This window comes from Cladophialophora carrionii, assembly GCF_000365165.1.
Source record: "Cladophialophora carrionii CBS 160.54 unplaced genomic scaffold supercont1.3, whole genome shotgun sequence".
Lineage (NCBI taxonomy): Eukaryota > Fungi > Ascomycota > Eurotiomycetes > Chaetothyriales > Herpotrichiellaceae > Cladophialophora > Cladophialophora carrionii.
In genome coordinates, this window is record NW_008481828.1 from 1,643,288 (window position 1) to 1,668,366 (window position 25,079).

At 53.0% G+C, this 25,079-nt stretch overlaps 6 protein-coding genes across 6 annotated transcripts; 4 read left to right on the forward strand and 2 right to left on the reverse strand.

Annotated features, from left to right (window-relative positions):
- Positions 1–266: 266 nt before the first annotated feature.
- G647_03990 (uncharacterized protein) lies at positions 267–3,807 on the reverse strand (the record flags this gene model as incomplete). The annotated part of the gene is made up of 3 exons (XM_008728335.1): positions 267–821; positions 865–3,575; positions 3,642–3,807. The coding sequence occupies 3 exons, from the start codon at positions 3,805–3,807 to the stop codon at positions 267–269; spliced, it is 3,432 nt and encodes a 1,143-aa protein (XP_008726557.1).
- Positions 3,808–4,563: 756 nt separating this feature from the next.
- G647_03991 (uncharacterized protein) lies at positions 4,564–5,985 on the forward strand (the record flags this gene model as incomplete). The annotated part of the gene is made up of 3 exons (XM_008728336.1): positions 4,564–4,706; positions 4,760–4,879; positions 4,926–5,985. The coding sequence occupies 3 exons, from the start codon at positions 4,564–4,566 to the stop codon at positions 5,983–5,985; spliced, it is 1,323 nt and encodes a 440-aa protein (XP_008726558.1).
- Positions 5,986–7,472: 1,487 nt separating this feature from the next.
- Positions 7,473–8,497, forward strand: G647_03992 (uncharacterized protein; the record flags this gene model as incomplete). Its single annotated transcript, XM_008728337.1, has 2 exons — positions 7,473–8,242; positions 8,299–8,497. The coding sequence occupies 2 exons, from the start codon at positions 7,473–7,475 to the stop codon at positions 8,495–8,497; spliced, it is 969 nt and encodes a 322-aa protein (XP_008726559.1).
- A 1,002-nt stretch (positions 8,498–9,499) lies between these two features.
- Positions 9,500–13,071, forward strand: G647_03993 (uncharacterized protein; the record flags this gene model as incomplete). The annotated part of the gene is made up of 2 exons (XM_008728338.1): positions 9,500–10,671; positions 10,719–13,071. 2 exons carry the CDS (start codon positions 9,500–9,502, stop codon positions 13,069–13,071), a joined length of 3,525 nt encoding a protein of 1,174 aa, XP_008726560.1.
- A 646-nt stretch (positions 13,072–13,717) lies between these two features.
- G647_03994 (uncharacterized protein) lies at positions 13,718–15,185 on the forward strand (the record flags this gene model as incomplete). The annotated part of the gene is made up of 2 exons (XM_008728339.1): positions 13,718–13,938; positions 13,991–15,185. 2 exons carry the CDS (start codon positions 13,718–13,720, stop codon positions 15,183–15,185), a joined length of 1,416 nt encoding a protein of 471 aa, XP_008726561.1.
- Positions 15,186–16,320: 1,135 nt separating this feature from the next.
- On the reverse strand, positions 16,321–19,637 carry G647_03995 (uncharacterized protein; the record flags this gene model as incomplete). Its single annotated transcript, XM_008728340.1, has 4 exons — positions 16,321–17,509; positions 17,564–17,812; positions 17,877–18,244; positions 18,300–19,637. 4 exons carry the CDS (start codon positions 19,635–19,637, stop codon positions 16,321–16,323), a joined length of 3,144 nt encoding a protein of 1,047 aa, XP_008726562.1.
- Between the last annotated feature and the right edge of the window lie 5,442 nt (positions 19,638–25,079).

Below are 25,079 nucleotides of genomic sequence, written 5' to 3' on the forward strand. Positions count from 1 at the left end.
TCCTCGACGGCAGTGGGCTAATATGGTCAGACAGACTATCGATATGAACATGAAAGCGCTTGTCCGCTCGAAAAGCCTCTCTGCATCCGTTGGACCCGTCCACTACCGGTGATACGTCCGGCTGGAATCGCTTGGAGACTGCCCGCCAGACTGTGTGGCGAACCGTGAGCTGGCACGATGCGTGAAGACTGTTCGGATTCTTGCTGAAGGTGGCAACAATTGTAAGAATATGTCGATGGACATGTCGGTGTTCGCGTTTGCCGGATCTACCGAATGAACATCCCTTCCGCTCGTCCCCAGAAGTTGCGTGCCTTGTTGACGTGATCCAGTCCGAGCATGTCGTCGCCATCCTGAATGAGATCAGAGAGAACATCGTCGTCTTCTACGTATCTCGGCTTGCCATAGGGTGCTCTTGATATCAAAGCGAACTTGATCTGTTGGAGAAGTTTGCCCTTGATGCCGGTCCGCTTGCTGATTCGTTCCTTTGTTTCTTTTAGCGGCTCGCCGGGCTTCAGCAGAAACTTAAACGGAACACCATGGGGTTTGTTGGCTTCCTTGTCGAAATGGTAACAGTAAATGAACCGATCGTCCTCCGAGGCGTTCAATTCTTCATCGGGAATTTTCTCGGCATATAACGTGGTAAACTCATTGACGCCGACGACGTTGAAATCCTCCATCAATTCCTTGTGAACCTTGCCGCCGTGGACTTCCAGCACGCGCACATTCCCGGCTGTCTGCTCGTCCAGACTCAGCTTCTTGGCAATGCCGGCGATCAAGTCACTGATGAGGCCGTTCTTGGCAACGAGTATTTCCAGGGGTTCCTGCGTCGGTTAGTAGTGGTACTTGAAGTGAGAGAGCCCAAACACTTGCCTCTTTGCTGATGCCGTCACTGAGCCAGATCACTTTCATGATCTTCTTTGTCTCATAATCGGCAAGACTTGTTTCAAGGACCTCAAAATACAGTGCGTCGCCGCGATGAGTGGCATAGCCACCGTAGGAGCTAAACTGAGACTGTAGGATCTGCTGCAGGTTATAATTCATTCCACGTTTGAGCCACATCTTTATCTTATTGTTAGTAGCACTGATGGTGGCAAATCGTATGTGGGTCGGATCGACTTTGAGATATTCCCCGACCTTCTGAGAGAATTGATCGTAAGTCATCTTCTTGCTGAGTGGCAACACAAAGGATTCTCCTTCGGTGCCAGGTTTTGGATAGAAGCTGACGGGTATCCTGTTGAGCAGGTAGTCGTAGTACTGTCGGGCATCGGTGTATGTGATCGTGGACGGATCAAGGTCAGGAATGTTTTGTTGAAAACAGATGATGTCGCCATCTTGGATCTCCGATTGCTGAAAGGTCTGCTTGGGCTTCATAGCCTCGATCATTGAGAATTTGATCTCTTCAAACAAGAGGATTGGCGTATTTGGATCCCAATGCATCAATTTGTGAATCTGAGGCGCAATCTCTTGTACCTTGTCGAGTTTCCTGACATAGACATGACCAATGCCAGACAGCGACTGGGCCTTGACGTCGAAATACTTGAGGAACACCAGGATAGGCACATTGCCACCCACAGCTGGTGTAGAATCCGGCCATGAAACTTTGCCGTCGTCACCTTTCGTTCCATTTTCAGCCCACAGATAGAACGGCCGGCCCCTTGAGCCGTACTTGTTCATGGCTTCCTCCATAGTAATGTCGACTTCGCGGATCGGTTGATCGGGACGATTTGTCTTGTTCTGTCGGCCAACCATGACCCAAAATCTGACTTGATCCGGACCTAGGCCGAGCTCCGTAGCAATGGTGTTGGCAAACTCACCCACCTTGGTGGTTCGCAATAGTCGATGGACTCGGGCGCTCGCTGGGTCCGATTGTTCCAGGTCGTAGCTCGTCAAGTCGAAACCATGGTGGGCTTGGAACGTTCGTTCTGTAATCAGCCCAATATTCATGTAGAGATGGGCTTCTTCTCGCTCTTTCTTTTTCCGCGCGAGCTCCGCCTGCTCCTCGGAGATTCTTGCTTCAATGTGAGAAGGAATGTCGGATTCGGCGACTTCGAGGAGCACCTGGTCCAGCCTGCTCTTCCGGATGTAGACCAGCATGTAGGCGTTCATAGAACGTTTGGTGGAGTAACCGCGCATGTACGGCTGCCGTTGGCCGAGCCCGCCATTTGCAACATTGGCATACTCTCCACCAAAGTTTTCTTCCAGCACTTCCTTCATGGTTGACCGCGTCACGCGGTCATCGTCAAACTTGTAAAAGAACCCGTCCTTGGCGGGCTTCAAGAAAGCGTAGTAATGACCGGCATTGAAATCGCCGCTATGCACTAGCACACCATGTAACTGGTAATCCCACGGCTCGGTCGATGCAGCTCTGGCTTCGTCAGACAGGTAAAGCGATGCATCAAATTCTTCAGGAAAATCGTGTCGGTCGTTCACCTTCATCATGGCGTCTCGGTTAATGTCGTACTCGAATCGCTTCAGCTGTAGGTGTAACACAGGTGGGAACGACTCGAAAATCACACCTTTGCGGGCATCCTGAAGGCCGTATGGCTGACCGGCGTCGTACTTGTTCTCGCCCTCCAATGTCTCAACCTGGATGTAATCCATGAAACTCTCGTGAAGGTTCTTGTTTCCTCGAACGTTCAGCTGGATATCCCAGAATTCCTCTATTCTCGAGGACTCAAAGTCGACATTTATGCAAGAGATGTATGTTTTGGTCTTACCGACAAACAACTCTGGCAATGTCCTCTCTGCTGGTGTGCCCTTCATCTTCTTCTCCAGGACCTCCATCAGTATCCGGGACAACTCCTGAACATCCTGCTGCTCGAAGATCTGGCGAGTGTCCCACCCAAACGACGCTGTTAGCTCGTTAGTCGAGACCGCAAATTTGTCCTTCTGCAACCTGTAGAATAACCGTTGTAGAGTCCAGGCGCTATTACTCCGGGTGGCTTCCTGCTCAGTCGGGATCTGGTAGACGGCTTTGCGAAATAAATTGGTGAAGTATAGGGACTGAAGCAGCGAATTCAGGTAACAAGTTGCGCCTTGGTTCTTCAGGCCGACCATGCCCGTCTCTTTCTTCGAGTCATACCCTTCGAAGTTGTGCCATAATACGCCGGTAGGATCTTTGATGATGCGAACGTAAGCGGTCAGTTTTGCTTCATCGTTCTCGACCAGAAGCCTCGACCCTTCCTCCCAAGGTTGATGGAAGGCCTTCCTCAGTTCGACGAATCTCGTGAATCCCCAGTCGCCCTCTTTCGCATTGAATCGATGAGTGGCCGTATGCGTTCGGTAAAGTGTGGGATCGTTCGGGTTCCACAGGACGAGAGCGAACTGCACACAGGCATACCAGTCCGGCGGCGGATCATTCTCGAAGCCATGTTCCAGGTAAAAGGACGCACAATCAACCTGGTTGCCGTAGGGGAAGAACAGTACCCTCCAGGGATGCCCGCCGCATTCAAACACAGGCCCGTGCTCTCTTCTTGACAGCGTCCGCCATTTTTCTATATGCCAAGTGTGATATGTCTCTGCTTCGGTCTCGGTATCGGGGAGGTCAACGAGGACATGGCGTTTCATCGCCTCGACTGTAGGTGAGGTTAGATTGGGACTCGGGTTAAGAGGAGGGGGTCGATGGGGGATTGAGCACGTACAATCATCGGCCCGGGGCAGGGCTTCCGTGTGCTCGTCTGAGCCATCGTCGGGAGATATGTTGACCACTTCGTTCTCTTGGTGATTGTACTGATCGTAACCGTCAATGAGCATGTCTGGGCCTGCCAACTGCAACTCGTCCAAGCAGGCGGATAAGTCAGTGTCCATGCTTGCGGATAGGTAAGGTTGATCAAAAAGGCCCGGAACAAGAGCAATGGGTCAAACGTACGTTGTCCATACTCATGTGAAGTAGATTTGAGCGGAGAGGAAAGCGAGGATGAGCCGCGTAGCTCTTTCCTCAGCTTTCCGCGCGCCGTGAATTGTTGAAAAACTGAGGTCGAAGTAATGCAGGCGACTCCGTCAGCAAGGACGCTTCGGGCTTGAGAACTGAGTCGAATCTAGATTGTAGATACGAGCAGTGTCGATGGAGCGACTGTTTGCCAAGGGATTCATCAAAGGTAGCTATGTCGACTGAAGGGCCAAATCTAGATTTGAAGGTCTAATACTGATTATTCCTGGGTACTCCGTTGAATATGCAGGCTACTAGAATTGAGGTCAAGGTGTCGCCGCCGCATGGAATTTGAATGACGAATGACAAACGAGAAATGCCCGCTTTCAGGTGATGGCTAAGGCCCATTCATGACCGCCGAATAAGCAGCTCGTCACCTGAACCGCACCCGCATTTGTGCGATTTAGAGAAGGCCTGGTGAATTAGGGCCAATCCTGCCCGCATTTTCGTCACTGCTCCTCCGCTAGGGTGCCAATGCTTGTTGGCGCACCGCGACCGTCTGCTGGAGCTCAATGACAGCAGCTTCAACATCACCTGTCCGCGCACTTTACCTACACATGAGCTTACTCAGACATTAGCGACGAGATGATCATCGACCGTTGCCATGCATCGTTCGCTCTGTTGTTTGTGATGAGATGCAGCGGTTCCGTTGCTTTTCAAGGCCCCGCGCCTCGGGCCTGAACAGACTCGGCGGGTTGAACACCCAGTCGTACAGGTGGACGTCCTCTCAGGCTGAGAGGCAACCTCCGCCATGGCGGCCAGCTTCTACCCTTGACGAGTATGCCTCTGCGCTCCGAGAACTTCCAATCGTGTCACTAACATGTCCGCTAGTTGGGTCGACCGCCCGATTCGTCCCATCAGCCTGCGCCAGCTGTTCTTCTTCGGCCGGACCTTGACTGAAAGTCGCTTGCTGAGCTCTGCCAACTATGTGCGGATGGAATTGCCCACCAGGTTTGTTTGGCTTCGAAGGAGTGGGAGTTCGCTCACCTAGTTACAGGCTTGCCCATCGACTGCGAGACATGCAGCGTTTGCCCTATGTCGTGGTGACGAACCCGCATCTTTCCCTCGTGTACGAGCTCTATTACAAGTCGTTCGAGAGTTTTCGGCGTGTCCCCGTCATCCGGACTGTCAAAGAGAATGACGAATTTTGCAAAGTCATCAGCGACAATTTGAAAGAGCATCTGGCGGTCATCCCCAATTTGGTCATGGGGGTGCTCGAGTGTCAAGAGTTGGTCTCCCCTGATAACATGGACCAGTTTGTTCAGGCCATGCTGCGAGCTCGCATTTCGAGACGAGTCATTGCCGAGCAACATCTTGCTTTGACAGAGACCTTTAATTCACCATGGCATGTGCCTCAACCCAGTTCTGAGAATGAATTTGTCGGCGAGGTTCTCCTCCGGTGCAATGCAAAGGAGGTCATTGAGCGAGTTGGCCATTTCACCCAACAAATTTGCAAATCAACCAGTGGCGCTGACCCACCAGTGCCTGAGATTCGGATTCAAGGCCATACCAGCGCTACCTTTCCCTACGTGCTGAGCCATCTGGAGTACGTGGTCGGAGAGCTCTTGCGGAACTCGGTGCAAGCAGTTATGGAGAGATACAAAGACACTCGAGAAACTCCTCCGCCCATCGATGTGTTGATCTGCGAGGCCCCGCAAAACGTGGTCATCCGAATCTCTGACCAAGGTGGGGGCATACCTCGAGACATCACTCCCTTCTTGTGGTCTTTTAACAAAGGACCAAGAAGTGCCGCACGGTTGCAAAACTTCAAGGACGTACCCACCCTTGCAGCCACAATGCAGGAAGTCCGAGTCTCTGCGACGGATAAGCCTAGTGGGAAAGTGAGGGATTCCTCGCTCACTACGCTGGCTACAAGGCCCCCAAATCTGAGACTTGGCATGGGTTTACCTATGAGCAGAGTATATGCTGAGTACTGGGCTGGTGGGCTGGAACTGCACAGTCTGGAAGGCTATGGTGTGGATGCGTTCCTGCAAATCTCTAAGTTGGGCAACCAAAACGAGCAGCTTACTTCCCGCGCAAGTATTGACGCGGTCTGATAGCGGTAAAGATGCCAACAGGGATTGCTCATCTCATCAGACAGCCGGGTTCTGTGTCCACTTCTCCCTTTCACGGGGAGTGCAGCGACAAGTGCGTTCCCAAAAGCCCTAGAATCCCATTCAAGAGGAAGCGACGATACTCAAAATCGAAGAGCGGATACAGTACTGAACGCCCCAGGAGAACATGCCACTCGAGAGTGGATCCACGGAAAGAGGTAGCATCTAAAGCGTGGCAGGGTACAAATACGAGGCTCAGAGCACGACCAGATGAAGGCCAGATTGTTGCAAACGATGGCCGGTCGCAAGAGCAACTTGTACGTCGTCTGTCCACAAGACGAGAGTTTTCCAGTTTTATAGCCAGGTCTCTGCTCAGAGTCACAGCAAGACCACAAAAGACCCGAACGAGGCAGTACCTAGGAGTGAATGGCACGAGTTGATTCGGCCTGAAGAACAACAAGATCAGCCATAGAACGTAGCATGATGAAACAAGCAGAGAGTGGGGTGCGTCCTTGAATCAGACTTTGCCTATTAACCGCATGCTCTGCCGGCGAACTGCGAGAAGATGTATTCCCACTGCGGCTGAGCTTTTCGGCTTACCAGAGTTGTTTGGTTCGTCACAAAGGCTTGCAAAAGCAGACAAATCAACAATATGACGCACAGTTTAACCTCTGTCCAACTTATCGCTATTCCAGGTGCCTTGATCTTCCGCTCAAATTGTCCGCTATTCCAGGTCATCACCGCATCATGGCAGCCGCAGGGGCCCTCGTGATGATGGTTTTAAGATGCGGTATTGTTTTTGACAATTACTCTCGACACACTTATCGGAAACCATCAGCTTCATGGCGTCAAGTACGTAGCTGATGTTGATTTGAATTAAGTGTCTTGAGAGGAGAAAAGAAAGAAAGCAAATGGGTCGCTGAAGAAAAGTTCTAATGAAGTTGAGCTGGAACGCTAACGCTGAAGCGGTTAGTGGCAGCTCTGGGGAAATAGCGCAAACGGCTCACCGATTGGCGGGCTTGAAGGCATGCAAGAAGGTCAAGAAGTCCAACCAGAGTGACTTGGTATTTGCTGCTCCTTGCTGCTGCAACTCAAATTCACGAGACACAGACTTGGACTCTTACACAAGCTTCTAACACGCTGATTTACTCTTTGCATACAGAGCATAGTCTTTTCACGAATTGGCAGCCGTTTCATTGCGCCACATTTTCCGTCATCGCGCCGCTACTGGCGCAGGCCCGATCTTCTCTCCGTCCCAGAATCTCATTTCCATTGTCACCGCTCCCGCAGTGACCCTCTTGTCCAGCCGCCGTCCAGCGACAACTGGACGAGGTGACATTGCGCTGCTGGGTCTCCCACTGCTGTCTCTGATCTGCTCATGGAAAACGCAAATCTGTGGACCAGACGATCCAAGTGAGTCTGACCATAATCTACCTTTAGCACCAGAATACTCTAACTGTGTCTGAAGCACTGGCAAGTTGTCACTGTCTATGAGAGATCAGGACGGCAAGGATGGTGGCAAGATAGATTCTCCGCGGTCCTACTCCAGTCGACGCTTCGGAGACACTTCTTCCCACGGCAAGACGAACCCTTTCAACGCACTTTCTCCTGCCGCGACGAAATCCCCTTCAGCAGGTGCCTCCTCGGCTTTCGGTCTGGGCAGTGGCGCATTTGCTTCCTTTGGTTCGGCAAAGACGCCCAAGACTCCTGGGGCCGGCTCTGCCTTTGATTTTTCATCGCGCGAGAAGGTCGAAAGAAAAGAGAAGGATTCAGACATCCCAGCGGAGACGTCAGAAGCAGAGCCCTCACAAGATTCTTCTTCACCGAGCAAGACTTCCTCAGAACATCCACTTCGGAGTACATGGAACCTCTTCTACCGACCTCCGGCCAACAAGTTCTCCGACTACGAGAAATCGACGCAGAGGTTAGCGTCAATTAGCTCGGTGGAGAGCTTCTGGACAATTTACTCTCATCTCAAACGCCCATCTCTGCTACCCACTGTCTCGGATTACCACATCTTCAAAGACGGCATCCGTCCGGTGTGGGAAGATGAGGCCAACAAGAAGGGCGGGAAGTGGATCGTAAGGCTCAAAAAGGGTGTGGCCGACCGCTACTGGGAGGACCTACTCCTAGCGATCATTGGCGACCAGTTTATGGAGGCTGGAGAGGAAGTTTGCGGGGCCGTACTCAGCGTCAGAAGTGGCGAAGATGTTCTGAGTGTGTGGACCAAGAACGATGGTGGTCGGAACATCAAGATCAGGTACAGAAAGACGCTCACTCAATCCTAAAATGAAGAGGACACTGATCATTCCGCAGAGAGACTATCAAACGAGTACTCGCCTTCCCTCCCGACACCAACATCGTGTGGAAGAGCCACGACGATAGCATCGCGCAACGGTCAGCGCTGGACGAGGCCAGACAGCAGAAGGTCAGTGGCACCCCAGGCCATCCTGGTGTCCAGCGACGCTCAACTTTACGTGACGATCCGGAGAGGAGTAAAGAAAAGGGGACATAATGATCTCCGTTGAAAATGGGAGGTGCCAATCCCTCTGTAGCACTAGCATTGATTTGCATGTATGTGATTCCTGGATAGGATTCTTCCCATAGTGGAATCTTGATCAAAGCCTGCTTCACTGAGCAAGCGGTATTCAAATTCACCTTTTGAGTTTCACCTCGTTACATCAATCTCATTTGTAGCACGTACGTGTCGGTCGCATATGTCGCCCATCACGACTGCGGGGAAATTCTTCGCATCTTCCCAACTCGCGCTCTGCCCGCAACCAGATATCCAACATCTTCCACCCCACGGACAAACGTGTGCATTCCTGTAAAGCATGTTGGCGAATCTAACAAATGAGTGTCCCTTGGTTTGACAAACTACACGACTCCCTTCACAACATCGCGCGAAACGGCCTTAAATCCTACCTCGTATCGAATTCACTTGAAGGCGGCCCAGAAGACAAATCCGTTGCCGCACCCAACGCTGTGCCTTCGGTGTCCTTCACTCGCTCAAATGCCTTTCCAGAAAACCCATATCGGGCCCAGATGCCCTCGAACTCTCACCCCTACCTCACCAAGACACTACCAAGTTTCCTCAACGATCTAGGCAACTCCGCACCCAAGCTGAAACGCCGTATCCAAATTGATGTGAGCAGGGTCTGGGATGCGCTGTGGAACAGACTGACGGGAATGCTTTTATGCAGCTCGAAAGTGATGACGAGACCGTACGCGGAGAACAAAGACCAAAATCTAGCGGACGGGGAACAGGCCAACCTCATGAGTGCGTTCTTGTTCATTGAGGATAAAGACCTCTTCGGCTAAGCCATAGGTACTAGGGCAAGTGGCACACCGACAAGGCCCACTCCACAAAGCAATCCAAGAGACGGACCAAGGCTTGATGGCAGGTTGATGTACGTCTCGTGAATGTGACACAGTACAAGCTGGCTTACAATGTGTCTAGCAGGAGGGATCCTTACGAAGACGCAGCAACCATGCATAAGAGGACGCCCTTCAAAGTATGTCTGCCTCCGCGGTCATCGCCTCACTACTGACATGCCTGCAGGCCCCCTCCGTTTTGAGACCAGTCGATACGCTGGCTGCTTTGCCTGGAACAAGATCGGAATACATTCAAGGAAAGACCAATGGTCGACGCGTCCCCATCTATCCTCCCAGCACTTTGCCCGCCAAGAATAAGGCCCATTCGAATGATCATATCACGCCTAACAAGAAAATCAAGACCGTTGACCTTCGAGAAGCCGGAGACTCATCCGCGTCCGCCATCAGTCTTGATGACAGCCAGATTCCCAATGATTCCGAGGATGAACTCGCGCTCAGTGGTTCCAAACCCCCAAGCCAGATTCGAAAACGCCAAGGGCAAGAACTTCTAACTTCCCGAGAATCACGGCGATCACCTGCCTCGATACTCAGGAGTCGAAATAATGTGCACCCGGACCAGATTCAGCGTCGGGAGCGTGACCATTCACCCATGGACGAGGGCGATTTCACTAAAGATGCTGCACGACAAAGGAGGGCTGTTAAAGATAAACTGCTGGGGAGCCCACCTGCTGGTTCAAAGCCGTCAGCGGCACAACGCACATCACCATATTTTCGCCAGAGTCCGCGTGCTGTTCTAGAAGGAAGCCATGCCTTAAAACAGAATCGGCAGAAGGACCCCACCCCGGAGAGTCCTGATGCCATTCAGGGCGGCGAAACTCACCGCGAAAGAATCGCGCCGCCAGTGGCCGGCAAAGCCAATGAGCCGCGATCGAGAAGCAGCCGCCGTGGCTCGAGTATCGGACACGGCTTAAGCTCGACCACAGGCAAACCATCAGATTCGGGTCAAAAGAAGACCACCGGCGAAAAGAATTCGTTCAAGCTTGATGGCCTTCTCTACCATGACTTCGCCGAGGCATCGATCTACACGATTAGAGTTGACGCTTCAACGAAAGAAATATCGCTGCATACAGATAGTCCCATCTTTCCTGATGAGCCTCTCACCTATCCTCGTGCAATCCGCCAAATAGCGGGAATTCTTTACGGAGCTGACGGTTCTCCACTCATTCGGTTGCAATTCAGTGGTGTAGGGCCAGACTATATGTTTCTCAGATTCGACTCCGACAAATCTGCGTATGACTTCATCATGCTTCTCGCAAACACGGTGCCCGGATTGAAAATGACTGGTAAACAAGCGTAGGTGGCTCTTGTAAAACACGCTGCATCTTGCTAACAGGACACAGGGACTGGATGGAAGGTGCCTTCAACAAATTCAAGGCTGCGCGAAACAGCAGCCACGAAAGAACTCAAATAGAGATTATTCGAGCGGAAGACAAGACGCCCGCTAGAATGCAGCGTTTGCCATTAGGACAGCCGAACACGGGAGAGAAGCGTGCCCGTCTTATCGACAAGCTCGATGCTCCTCCTGCCTCAAGACAGCATACTGTCATCTCAGGAGCAGATCGCAAAGCAGCATATGAGGATCCAGAAGTGGCCCAGAAAAAGGACAGACGCCGTGCTCCACAAGACTCCACGTCACCTGAATCCACTCACCCGAACGTCTTGACACGGAGGGTGACACGATCGCAAGACGAATCGATGCGTAGCCAGGGACGATCACAAAGCGAGACGCGAAGTCGAGCTCTGGGCCCACCATGGAACAAAGACCTCGTTTATCCGCAGCCGGGTCGCAGAGCTGCAATAGTGCACTTTGATGACCTGGCAAGGCTCGACCATGATGGGTTTTTGAATGACAACCTGATTCTGTTCTTCATGCGATACCTCGAAACACACATGGAGAGAAATAACCCAGAAGTTTACAAGCGAATGCATTTCTTCAATACCTACTTCTACGAAGCCCTCACGAAAACTCCCAACGCAAAGAAGACCCTCAACTACGAAGCTGTCAGTCGATGGACGAAAAATATCAATCTCTTCAGTCGAGATTTCGTGGTCGTCCCCGTCAACGAGAACCTGCATTGGTACGTTGCTATCATTTGCAACCTTCCCTATTTTCTAGGTGACAAAGGCGACAGCGGGTGGCCAGGCAGCACAAGTGGAGTCGAGCGCCTTGATGAAGGGGTGGAAGAGGATGGCGAAGAGGAAGCCGATGCACAGACAGCAGCGACACAAAATTCGTTGGCCGACCTTTCCATTAGTGACGACGAAAAAGATGGTCATATTCCGGCCAAGAGGAAGGGACCCGGACGTCGCAAAGCAGCCCGAAGATCACTTCAGAAATACCCCATCAACAAGCCAGTTATCATCACACTCGACTCACTCGGCCATAGTCGCTCGGCGACATGTTCACACCTCAGAAATTATGTGGCCTTAGAGGCCAAGGACAAGCGGAATCTTGATATCAACCCTGCTGAACTCCGAGGTATGACTGCAAAGGAGATCCCTACTCAAGGCAACTTCAGCGATTGTGGGCTTTTCGTCTGCGTCTATCTCGAGCAATTCGTTGCAGATCCTTACAACTTCGTCCGACGAATACTGCAGCGCGATGAGAGCGAGCAGCAGTGGCCACGAAAAATCCACAGCGAGGATTTGAGGTCGAGGCTGCGTGAGTTGATCTTGGAAATGCATCGGAGGCAGGAGAAGGAATCAACCACGCAGGACGAGGCGATCATTGGGAATATCTTGATCGAAAAGGGAAAACCATCCCCCACGCCGCCACCGTTCCACGAGAAGCCGCCGACAAAGCAAGATATTGAAGAGGCTCAAGAGAGGTTTGAAGGGCTTGTGGGTGCTCAAGTCGAGCCGTCCGACTCTCCTCGTGAAGATTCCACCGTGCCGCGCAATCCTCTGGCGGCCGCTCAAGACACTGTTGACGCTATTCATGCGGTTCCGGGCTCTCAAGAGGGCTATGGTGAGAATGATGAAGAAGATGTCATCATCGACGACGAGCTACTTCAGGTCCAGACAGAACAACCCTCGAAATCGCCGCTTTTTTCTGAACCTCGAACGAAACAGAGCTCTTCTTCCGCGTCCGCTGCACAAGCCGGGGCATCTTCTTCACCTAAACGTGCACGCCCTGCGCAGAAAGGCCGTCCTCATTCAAACCCAGCCGAGCTGGCCGAGCATTTGCGCGAGGGAAGAGCTGAACACGCATCGAACAGACAACATCGGGTGACGTTAAAAGAAAAGAGTCCAGAGAAGAGCCGTGCATCTAGGTCGCCAAGCAGCTTCACGGATGAGCTCCTCTCTGGAGAGAGATCTTGGTTACCTGGTATCAAGTTGCTTGCTGCACAAAGCTCAGCCACGCCGGAGCCAACCACGACCGGGGACGAGAAGACAAGACGCGCGACAGGGGAGAACATGGGCTCAAGCCCTAGCCCGAGCTCAGAACCAGAGATCGTTGGGGAACGGAAAGTCTTGCCAGCCAGACAAACCCCGGGACTGAAGAAACGCAAGCGGGCTTCAGGGAAACTGGAGGCTCCCGAGACTGCTCAAGATCTGCCTCAAGGTGAATCCAGTGGACTCTACGACGAGGCTGAGGCAGAAGTCCCCCAGTCCCCGGAGGCAGAGCCTGAACATGGAAGAAGTTCGTGGGCAAACTCGAGGCCATCGAAGAAGTCCAAGTGCTGGCGCTGATGAGTGAGGAATAGTCTTTGCATGCTTGTCGGACTCGGTCGGAGGGATATGCGCTTGAATCAGACAGCTTCTGAAATCTACCTTGTTGCCGAGTCATCAGCTTGTCGTCCATTAACGCGCTCCCTGTGCACTGTTCCTGGCACATTCCCACAGCAGGCTTGCGATGTCGTGTATACCGTAGAGAGATGTATTCCGCACACACAGTAATTTCCGTTCGTAGTACTCTGTACTCCGTACCTCGTACTCGTCTTCGTGCTCCACCGTGCTCCAATGTACCTCGCACTAGCTCCGAGGCATGTCGTCATCGGCTCCAACCCTGGTGGGGCACTCATGGGTGACCAGCACCTCGCTTAACGACCGCGTTGGGGCTCAAGGGAAGCAAAAGCCGGAAGGTGCCTGGATTGATCCTCGTTTAGGGCCTGTCGATGCCTAGCAGCCTGGAACTTGTCCTCTTTCCAGCTTGGCTAATGCTTGATGGAGCAAGCTCCGTCGATCACCCGTGAATGAGCCTCTTCTCAAAACCTGGTTCTTCAGGTATGATGCCATTGTACACACTGGCCGTCTTCTGTTTTATAAGCTGGACTGCAAAATGAGCATACAGGTATGTCTCGGTGTCCTGGACCACCTCTCGCCTCTGCACACAAGCATGGAACTGACCCGTCTGCTCCTATCAGCCACACTCCTGCCCTCGCTGGCCTGCGGGCTCTCTTCACAGCTGTACGACACCTACAGCTTCAATCCACTCCAACATCTAGCAGGAATCGCCCCTTATTTCGAGCCGAACGATCCTCCTCGAGACCCCAATCCTCCAGATGGCTGCACTGTCACGAAAGCTGCATACTTAGTACGACATGCTGCAATCAATGCGTGAGTTTCGCCTTCGCTCGAGGACAACGCTCGTCTTACTCACGCCGTGCAGGAATGACTTCGACTATGAGACGTATATCGAGCCTTTCCTCTCGAAGCTGGAGAACCATACCAACATTGACTGGGGAGATCTGCCCTCTCTGGCCTTCCTTCAAACCTGGATACCTCCATCGTTCGCTGAGCAGGAGCGTCTGACGAGAGTCGGCAAGCTCGAAGCAGCTCAGCTCGGCGTCGAGGTTTCGTTCCGATATCCCAACTTCAGGGCTCCACGGAAAGTATGGGCGTCCACCGCCGAACGCACGGTTGTGTCAGCCGAGTCATTCATCCGTGGCTACGAGGCCTCTGACAACAACATCACGCTGGTCGAGATCTACGAAAGCGAAGAAGGCGGCGCCAACACCCTTACGCCCTACGACAGTTGTCCGGCGTATTCGTCCTCGGCCGGCAGCGAACAGTCTCAACAGTATCTGTCCAGGTGGTCAAGACCGTACGTGACTCGTCTGAACCATGTCTTCTCGAGCTTCAACTTCACGGCGTACGACATTGTGGGCATGATGGAGCTGTGCGGCTACGAAACCGTCATCCGAGGTTCATCACCCTTTTGCTCTCTCGACCTCTTCCCACCGGACGCGTGGTTGAGCTTCGAATACACAAACGACATTATGTACTTCTACAACACTGGCTACGGCCAGCCAGTGTCCGGCTCCATTGCCCTTCCATGGGTGAATGCCACAATGGGTCTTCTCCAGTCCGACGACGATGGCCCCTCCTCGCAAGATATCTACGTCAGCTTCACGCATCGAGAGTTCCCTCCCACAGTGCTCGTGGCGATGGGTCTCTTCAACAACAGCGACTTCATCGGCGGCAATCCAAACGCCAGCATGCCTCTGGATCGGATCAACTACAATCGCGCTTGGGTCTCATCCTACATTCTGCCATTCCTCACGAACATTGCGATCGAGCGGATGAATTGCTCTGCCCGGTCGAACACGTATGGAGACCTGATAGGCGGCGACTCGACCTATTACCGCGTCCTGGTCAACGACGCTCCACAGACACTACCGGGCTGCTCCGACGGACCGGATGAGAGCTGCAGCTCAAGTGGCCTGACAGACTGGTTGGTCGAGCGTGCCGCCGTGTTTGCAGGATACTCTGCCGCGTGCAATACCAGCTCCGAGTACAAAAACTCCACCGATCAAGTGACGTTCTACCAGAACAGCGACAATGGGAGCTTTGTTGGGAAATGAGCAGGGCATTACGAGGTGATCTGTTTTAGCATGTAGCAAGCGTAGTGATATCGAATTGCATGGTCTTTACTGCGAGGTGGCATCTTGACAGGCAAGTGTCCACGTTCATATCGTCCGCGTAACTCACTTCTAGCTAACCAGCCAAGCGCAAGCCAACACATAGAGTATCACCAGCCGTACATGATGTAAAGGGCCTAGGCTGGGCAAATAGTCTGGAGACTCCGATGTCTGCACGCATACGTGCATACATACATACATACGTACGTACCGACCCAACCACAAACGAGGGGCGCTCTTGAGACCAAGCAGCTCTTCAATCACACAGCCAGCCAAGGGATATGACCACCCAGTTGGGCTCCCTGAAATTTTATCGTCTTTCACGAGTATTGCACTCAGACCATATCAGAACCCACCAGACCGGACCATACCTGCGCAGACAGTACTATACTAGACAGACCAGCCCATGTCAGACCAGACCATATCAGACCAGACCGTATCAGACCAGACCATATCAGACCAGACCATATCAGACCAGCCAATACTATATCAGAAGCCACCGGACCAGACCAGGACGGACCGACCGACCGAACGACCGACTGGACAAATCGGACAGAGGCACAGACGCCCAATTCTAAGGCAGTGTGCCTGCAGCAACTCGTCTTGGAAGCGCAAAGTGGTCGAATTGGCTATGCTGCTGTGCTGTGCTGTGCTATTTTATGCTGTGCTGTTCTATTCAATCTATGCCGTGCACTTCCCACTGAATTATCCAATATACTTAACTACTGGATACATAATTTACAGTAAATAATAGGAATGGGGTTCAGGCCCAGAACGCCACGCCTTGTACTTCAACATGGATCATGTTGTACACTTATTGTACTCGTACACCTCTCTCTGCTCTCCGTTGATGGGTGGGTTGAATACTTATTTGACTGGCCCACCGGTCCAGAGATCCCTTATTTCCAAGATACCTGATTCTTTCCGAGTACTCGTACAAGTAATGTAGATGTGCTTTTCCGTGTTGAATGGAACCGTCCCCACGGCGGCATTGTCGGCGACGTCTTCTTGGCGCACTAAACGCTGTATAGAGAAGCCACGCATCTCACCTCATCACTGATTGTTCATTCAGACAATCTCATGTCAAATCTATGACCTCGACGAGCCCATGCCTTGGCCTTAGTGACTCCGTCCCGCTCGTCGTGGGCTTTGCTTTCGCTTTCTTGGACCGTTCCTCTTGCTCCGGATCTGGGTCTTCGAGAGCAGGCCTCTTAAAACGACTAGTCGAAGGGACGTTCGCGCTGGATGGTTGCAGAGGTAATACCCCGGCGGGAATTTGCTCGCCAGGGCCAGGTGGTAACTTCAACATGGTGACGTCGGCATCGATGATGCCAAGGGCAGCACCATGCAGGACATACATGTGGAAGCGGCCGGTCTTGACGAGCTGTGATATCATCTTCTGGGCCTCGGCTTTCCTCGTCTTCCATGTGTCGTGGTCGACCTGGGCCTTGCTCGGATTCTTTGTGATCTGCCAGACATTGGGATTCGAGTTCCGAAGTGTCGTGACCGAGTAGTTGGCGCCTGCTTTGTCGGCGAAAAAGCTATGCAGGTGGTGACGTCGGGCCTTGCCGACGGGGAATTTGCCGACTATGCGGTCCGGAGCGGCCAGGAACGCGTTGACCGAGGAACAGTCAGAGCAGGAAGATGACCGGCACCCACCCGTGCGCTGGCTCCACGTGCCTGGAGCGGCGGGCTCGCGGCCGACGCCGGCCACGATAAAACGTACGAGCATGGCCGTCACCAGATTCTTGTCCTCGTCGGAGGCTCGGTTGCTTTCTGGGTCTAGCTTCAGAGACTCAACCTGTTGCTGCAAGACCAGCTTCACGAAAGGAAGCAGAGTGTGGATGCAGGCCTCGCGGTCCGCTGCTCCGACGGCGGAACGGAGACGAGACTTCATCTCCGAATCGGTCAGCACGCCTAGAGATGAAGTATGTCTCAGCGAGCGGGCAAGCTCGCTTCCCCCGAGGAGGCGTTCTTCAGGCCTTGGGGCTGGAGGGACCCGAGGGGGAGTGCCATACATTCCGTAGATACCTCCGGGGGCCCTAGTGGTTGCGATCGGGGCTTCCGGAAGGGACTCGAGCTCAAAAGACATCCAAATGTTTGTGTACACGGCTCTGCTGACGCTCAGACAGGCCTGAGGGCTGAAGGTTAGGAGGCTTGCTTCATCCAACTCGGTTGTTGTCTCAACGTCGTCGACTCGCGCAACAAGGCAATTTGCGAAAGCTACCTGGAATGCAGTACCGCACTTCGCAATGGCCGGAATGATGCTGCACATAAGTTAGTCCGCGTGGACATGGGTGACAGACAACCCTCAGACGTACTGCTCTCGGACGTCCTTCGCAGTCCACTCTCCAATGATGTTGACGAGCGCCGCGCCATCTGCTTTTGACAGCTTCTGGGCATCCGCAGCTGCCACAAGCTGCCTGACCAACACCTGTTGAGCCCAGACACTGTACTGTACGGGGAGCATCTCGTCGGAGCGCAAATTGGACTGTACACCTTCGCCAACGATCATCAGGTATTCATGCTTCTGAATCAGAGTGCTAGCCAGGCCCAATGCAGCCTCGATCCTGTGATCGTGTTAGCCGGAATATTGGGTTCGGTAGTCTGAACGATGGCATCTTTTTTTCATACCTTTGCGCAATCTCAGGACGGACTTCGCGGCCCAAATGGCGGCCGAGCAGCCGAAAGACTTCTCGTGATTGTGAGTCATTGATGCCCTGGATTAATCCGTCGTAAAGGTCAAACCGGTCGCACTGTACCGCGGACGCAATAGCTTCCTGTATGAGGATATGCGCACTCTCTTGGTCTCGCCGCCAGTAGCGATTTTCATTCTTGTTGGCCAGCACGAGTTCACAGACTTTCATTAGATCTTCGTTAGCCTGGGGGTCATTTTCAGCTTTTTGACGGAGGTCCCTCAATAAAGCAGTCACTCGAAGATTTCGCCTGTCACATTCATACAAAAATTCGACCTTTCTGGCTGGCGGCACGATGACCATGACCTGACGCGGGAAACAATTAGCCATTGCCACGAAGGTTCGTTAGCAAGTCACTTACGGTATTGCGATACCGAAAAGTCGCAGTACACCCCTCATTGCCCGTGTATCCAGAGTGCTCTTCGTCGTCCGGCTCCTCCTCGTCTTCATCCGTGGAGTCCACAATGTTTTCTTCATCCACTTCAAGTCCTCGCTCTGCAAAATTGACTGGGTGGTCCATTCGTGAGCCGGCCAGGTCGGCTATGTATGTCAAAGTGATCGAGCGACTAATCTCTTCCTCCTCCTCCTCTCCCTCCTCTCTCTCCTCCTCCTCCTCATCATCCTGCTCATCCTCCTCCTCGTCGTCATAGTAACCATAGCGACGATCATCATAACCATCATCAGTCTTTGTAATTTCTTTCTCCATGTTAGCGAGGTACAGTTCGAAGCCGAGTTCGTCTGCGACCTGCTTCAAGCATTGTAATTGGCCAAGATCTGCGCCTTTCAACAGGTCCGCCCGAAGGCTCGCCTGGGTGTACTGATGCTGCAACCGGTACACGAGAAAGTTGGGCAAGTCATCAAATTGTTGGAGATACTCATTGTATTTGGTCAACGCAGCGATCAAGTTATACTTCTCCTCGAACGATTTAGCGGGCGTCACCTGCCCTCCTTGAGGGGCGCCGTGACGTATCAGATTGTACGTTAGGACCAGTCGATATCCGGCGGTCACCGGCTTGACTTCGTGAAGGACGTCGGCATACCAAGCGGCGTACGACATGGCAAATCCAGAGTTTGGCGCCGTCTCGATTGATTTGGTTTCTCCATTGAAAGTCAGGATAAGCTCACCACCTTCGTGAGCAGAGGGCAGGCAGATGGCCAAGGTTCCGAACATGCCGGGAGCCTTTTCACTGTCTTTGTGCGGCTTGAAGAAAGCACCTGGCTCGTACAAGAGCAGCTTGTACAGCTCTGCAGAAAAGTTGTCGGGCTCGATATCAAGTGCGAGTTCGCGATGGATCTTTCTAGCGACGTTGTCGATTGCTTGCTGCCACTGGGGGTTACGGATGGTAAATTGAGCCGGGTCGAGCTGCCATGACTTTCGGATCGAGGTGTCGACGATGGTCTGCGAGCCCTTGCCGAATGGACTTTGCTGGGACTTTGAGATGATGGTCTGCGCATCATGTTGAGAAAGCGGCAATCCGATCATGCCGTGGTCCTCTAGATAGAGTCCTGGATTTTGCGCGTTCTCCAAGGCACCGCCACAAGCAAAAGCGCTTGGGCCATGTGCGTTAGAGAGCACATCGGAAATCTGATCTTTGAGCTGCTCCAAGGATGGTGACTGGGCACGCCGCTGTCCCGCACGCCCGTCCGCACAGAGAGGATCCATGTCCGCAAGAGTGATGGACCCGTGGCGGGGAGGCATTGTTCACTTGACAGGACCCTCAGCAACGGACAAAGGCCAGCTGAAGACGCGAGGACCAATGAAGAGGAGTCAAGGGACACCGAGAGTGAAGGCAAACGTGTGGGCATCGTCCACCATCGTTTAGCGCGTCGAGCGAGAACCAGACGCGACGAGGCTGAACCAACAGCTCCGACGAGGCTGAGCAGGGTCGCAAGTGCATGATCCGAGATACAGCGAAGAATTGTGGCTTTGAGCGTGGTCCAGACATGGAGGTCGCAGATGCACCTCGAAGACTATTACGTGCGGCGCAAGCGGTGCCATGACGAGAACAGCTGCAAGTGTACTGCTCGCGAGAATAATTATTGTTCATGCATTGTAGGAGAAGTGAGAGGCACAAGGTCCAAGTCGCAAAGTCGCTCCACCAGGGAAATCCACGGCCGCGGCTACCTCAGACTGTTGCTCGAGAGGAAGGGTGTCTCCGTCGAAGAAACTCGCCGGCAAGCGAGGCTCATGTATATCCACCAATCTCGGCGACTTGAACGCCGGCCCACGTCTGGTAAAGACCCGAAGACGGATTGGCGCAGAGACGCCACCTGGATGTATGTCGGCTTAAATCTCCGGGTCTGTTGACTTCGGGCTTATTTTATTTTGACGTCTGCACATAAAACAATGCGACCGCTAGCCAGCCTCAGGCGCTTCAAGGGCTTTTGTCACCCGTGTCTCCATGGGTCGAAGATAGCTGGCACGTCGCCGTCGACAAGACAAGGTGTCGAAGTGGTTGGGTGACAGCCACAAGCACCAAGCCAAGCTACAGCCCCCCAGAAATCTGTGCGATCTTTGGAGCACACGTCGTAAGCCACACCTCTGCTATAGCGAGGACAGCCGGCCCAACACCCCATTGAATTTGTTGTCAGGTCTGTCGGAATGAAGTTTGCGAATTATCGATGAAATATTTATCACGAGCGTCCGCGAGCAATTCGCCGCTATGAAGCGCCTATACAGGAAGATGGTCTCGACCTCCCGATAGCCAGGCAGTTCCTGTTTGGCGGCTGCAAAGTACAGGTCGCCTAGAGAAGCTCCTCCGCCGGTTGATTACTGGGAGACAATAAGTCGCTATTGCCCATCGACAGCCAACGCCTGATGCTAGACAAATTTCGCCAGTTTTCGATCCCCCGACCTGAAGAAAGTCCGAGGCTGGCGCGGGACAGGGAATGCGTCAGATGTAAGTGAGAGGACACCATGGATCGACCCGGAGCCTTCAGTGTCGAAGAAGCTTTCGTTAGCAAAGGGGTGAGTGACAGTAAATGGTAATCTCTTCAAAGTCGAAAAGTTCAAGCGGTCTGGCTGAATATCCCCGTGTCAACTATGGTGCAGTGACTGACACCACCGAGAGGGTCACCAGGACACGTCCATGGTGGAAGCCGCCAACGGCAATGCTGATACATTTTTGTGCAAAGTCCATCATAAAGTATCGCGAAGACATAGTCATGGCGGCGACTAGTCGGCCGATTTGTTTCGGCGTCAGCGATATTGATGTCCACGATAATCGAACTCGAGCGCGAGGCCTGACCACCTCTCCATAGGCGATGACGGCCTTTGGCTTTGACTGAGCCATCTCCACTCCCGTGTTGGCAACCGTCATTCACCACAACACCCTCGCTCGCAAGCTAACGGGATGGCTGACGATCACTTGGAGTGATGGCTCCGTCACAAGCCCGTTGCAATATCGAGCATGTTATGAATGTTTGTCGCCAGGGTCCTCACACGAGAACGGCTCAGTTCAAGGGCGGTACGCTCTTTCAATGAATTGATGGATACTCGTACGAGTACATGGGAAGTGTCGGTGAGTCTGACCAGCACTTCAACACCTTGTCACAAACGATCGCCCGAGCACAGCTGCGCAGGGCCATCGGGGGGCCAGCCAGTGATCAATTACTGCATCGAGAGAAGGCGGAGATTACATAGAAAGTGTGAGCACTCGTACGAGTACCCTGCGAAGACCCCCTGACATGATGACAGTTGCCAGCGAGGGTTTTGTCCCTGGCTGTTCTGCTTCATACCCTCCAATGGCGGAAAGGGTGCAAGTGATGTTGAGGGGTCATAGTGGCGACCATCGAGCACGATCTCGATCTGGACCGTGCGAGCATCGCGCAGGGGACGGGATGCTGTCATGCTCTTTCTGAGCAGAATTAGGATCCAATGTTCGTTCGTGGACGCCTGCGATCGAAGCACGACGCCTGGGGGCATTACTAATGTGTGCTTTGCGTAGGTAACTCACACTAGGAGTCTCTTGAACAACGAACTTCCCTTAACTGGTGCTGGTGCTGGTGCTGGTGAAACTAGGTCAGGTTACCTGTCACCTTGTGCATCTTGAGTCAAAGAATCAGTTCGAAATTGGCATCATCGCAAACGGGGCGTGCGGGAGGTGATGTGCAGCAGCCCCTCTCCGGGGGCTCGTTCAGAAAGGCAAACGATGGCCGTCATACATGATTTGCCAGGCGTGGCCTCAGTGCCTCTGGTGCCCGTCTCCCGCCTCGATCTCTCACGGCCCGCAACGTCACACTGTGCTAGGTACAGTGGGTATCGTCAACACCACGAGCATTAAGGGGCAGCTTACTGGTTCCAGGCATCGTCGATGTGTCGAGAACGCTCGTCAGGAGCCGAGACGTGAGGGTCCCCCATCGGACAATCACAATGTCCCATCTCTGATTTCACTTTCCCATGATGACATACCATGAAGGTGAGCCAGGCGAGCTGTGACGCCAATGCTAGATCCATCACACACACAACCGAACTGACGATGAGCATGTGGAGAACAGATGTCTGGAGAGCGGGTGGCAAAACACATTCCACCCGTGCGCATCAGGTATGACGTGCTCCTGGTGCGCAGAGGGAAGGGGGAATGATGCAAGCGATCTGCGAGGCTGTTGCCCAACCGCGACCTTTGCACACCCGAGAAAACACCCAGCCGAGTGTTTGACCTCGGAGAAATTGGATAAGCACTACGAGGTATGAGTACTCTTACCCAATCCCGTGGTGCTTTCTTGGTGTTGCCGATTACCCTTTGTAGCCGTTACGACTCGCCCGCCCCTTGGAAGTTGCTCCTCTACTTCCTAAGCTTCCTCACCAAAGCGATGGTTCCTAGGGAATATGGTGACTGTAATTCACAGGAACAAATACGAGTATAGGCTTAGGAAGGTCTTGAGCATCATATGTACCCGATGATGGGAAATTTTAAATTTGATTCATCACTGAGTAACAGCACAAGCTCGCCCACTCCGCCAGAACCCCAATACACACAAGTATATGCGCCATCTAAATGCTTATGCTCCTGGCCCAAAAGTAAAGCCGAGGTTGTCATAACGCAAGTGCATTGCTCACGAGCTAAGACTGTGGGCAAAGTACATAGAACCATGCCCGGCAAAAGTAGATCATATCGCAAATCCGGGCACTACCCGCAGCGTACGAACAGAACTTTTTACGTGGCACCCGTGCCCAAAGGACGCTTTGAAAACCCGTTTCCGCCCGATGGAGAGCACTGTCGAGTCGCATGACCGTCGAAATGTCGACTGAGATTTCATTAATCTAACGCTCAGAGGATGCTGGGATGATGGCGTCTAAAAGGATGATCGAGATGAATTGCTGCTGTGGGTGCTCTGTTTCGACAATCCGGTGTTGGCGTGTGCGTTAACCCCAGTGGACGAACTGCTGCTTCGTCGGCGTGCTGACCGCGTAGCAGCGTCCATTTGTGACTTGGTATGGCTATGCATCATGCGAGAATATGAAGTCATGGCGGCAATGGGATCTGACTCATAGTCGAGGGCCTCATGTTGAGGAGAAGTGAGATATTCGACGGCGGCAGGCATATTTGGTGACGAAGACTCAGATGTTGGGAGGATGAGAATATATTAATCCTTTGGTTTCAAGAAAGGAATTTGCGTTGATGGGATCTGCCCAAGTCGTGACCACGAATATTGCTGTTGGAAGGGATGGGGAATGATTTGAAAGGGGGAGAAATGGACGCCGTGGTTATATATCTGTCTGCGATGATCCTCCATACCAGGCTGAAATTCTTAGGACTATGGGGGAGACGGCAGCAAGTATGAGCGCGAGTTACGGGAGAGGTAGTCCCAAAGCCTGGAGGCGAAGAGATGGCGTAGGCAGACCAGTAACAGCTGTGAGACGCCAGGAAAGGTCATGCATGTTGCCGTCAGTCAGCCGACGCCGAAAAGCCACCTAGCGAACCAGATGTGAGAGAAGCGACGATCAGACGGCAAGACTGAGCCCTCGATTACCATACAAAATACAGATCTTCGAGGCCAACGTGGGGATTGAGCGAATGACGAACCGTTATGAGGCCGTCAACTGGTGGAGCACGACCCTGCCGATCACTGGAGGCGTGTTGTGTCCCTCAGGGTCTGGTAGTTCGAGACAATGCAGCATGATCGCATCTCCCGCTTGATAGGTTGCAAGCTCAAATGTGGATAGAGAGGAGGCTCTAGACGCAACGGTTTTCTGCTGGACAAACATGGGATTCTCATGCTCAGACGCTGAAGATAAGCATGGGAGCCGTGTTGCCAGCGATCGGCGGGTGGGGGAGTAGCTCTGGCAAACACTGGGAGCGGCAAGCGTAGGGTCCGGTCACGCACCATGCAGTTCGAGACTGTGCAAGCATCGCACGAAGGTCCGCTGTCCATAGCATGGTACTTCGACTCCCTCCCTCTCTGGCAAGGCTGCTCGTGCCGTGAATTGGTGGTAGTCGTCTCTAAAAAGTCAGATGTTATGGGGTGCATTGGCAGGAAGGCCGCATCGAATAGCCAGTCTCTGCCAGAGAGCCATGGTTGGTCCGGGGCGCAGCTATGACGTCGATCCAGCCCAAAGGTGGAGCAGGTGCAGCCTTGCGTATGCCAAGCCAAGCCACCCGCACCTTAAAGTCGAGAGCAGGCAGGACCCTGAAACGGCAAGAGCACCGACTATTTTAATTGTGGTTCTGGCCACGCAGGAAGTTCACCGCATGATACTCGCACAAGCTCATCCAGTCCACCATACGAATTGATTTGAACTGCACGGCAGTCTGTAGAGGAGCACCAGGGGCCATCAGATTTGAGGTAACCTCAACAGCTTTTGACTGCTCGGCTGTCCAGCAAATGCTCAATGCATAAATGGAACCATTATCCGTCTGGCAGCTGGACGTCGGAGTCATCTGGGATGGTGTGGGTGACATAGGGGCTGACATTAAAAGCGTTTCTTTTCGAAAGTAGGCAGTGAGGGCTATTCATCTGCCAGTGCTGATGTTGTTATTCTTCTGCCCAGGCAAATGAGGGCCAGAACTTACTCGGGGTGGTTCGGGATGGAGTCCGCCACGCCACGAAATAGCCCTCTACATTATCACTGCACGAGTGCTGGGTACGACCATGCTGGATAGGCGGCAAACCATGTTCCAATCCGAGCTGTTCTCGATTC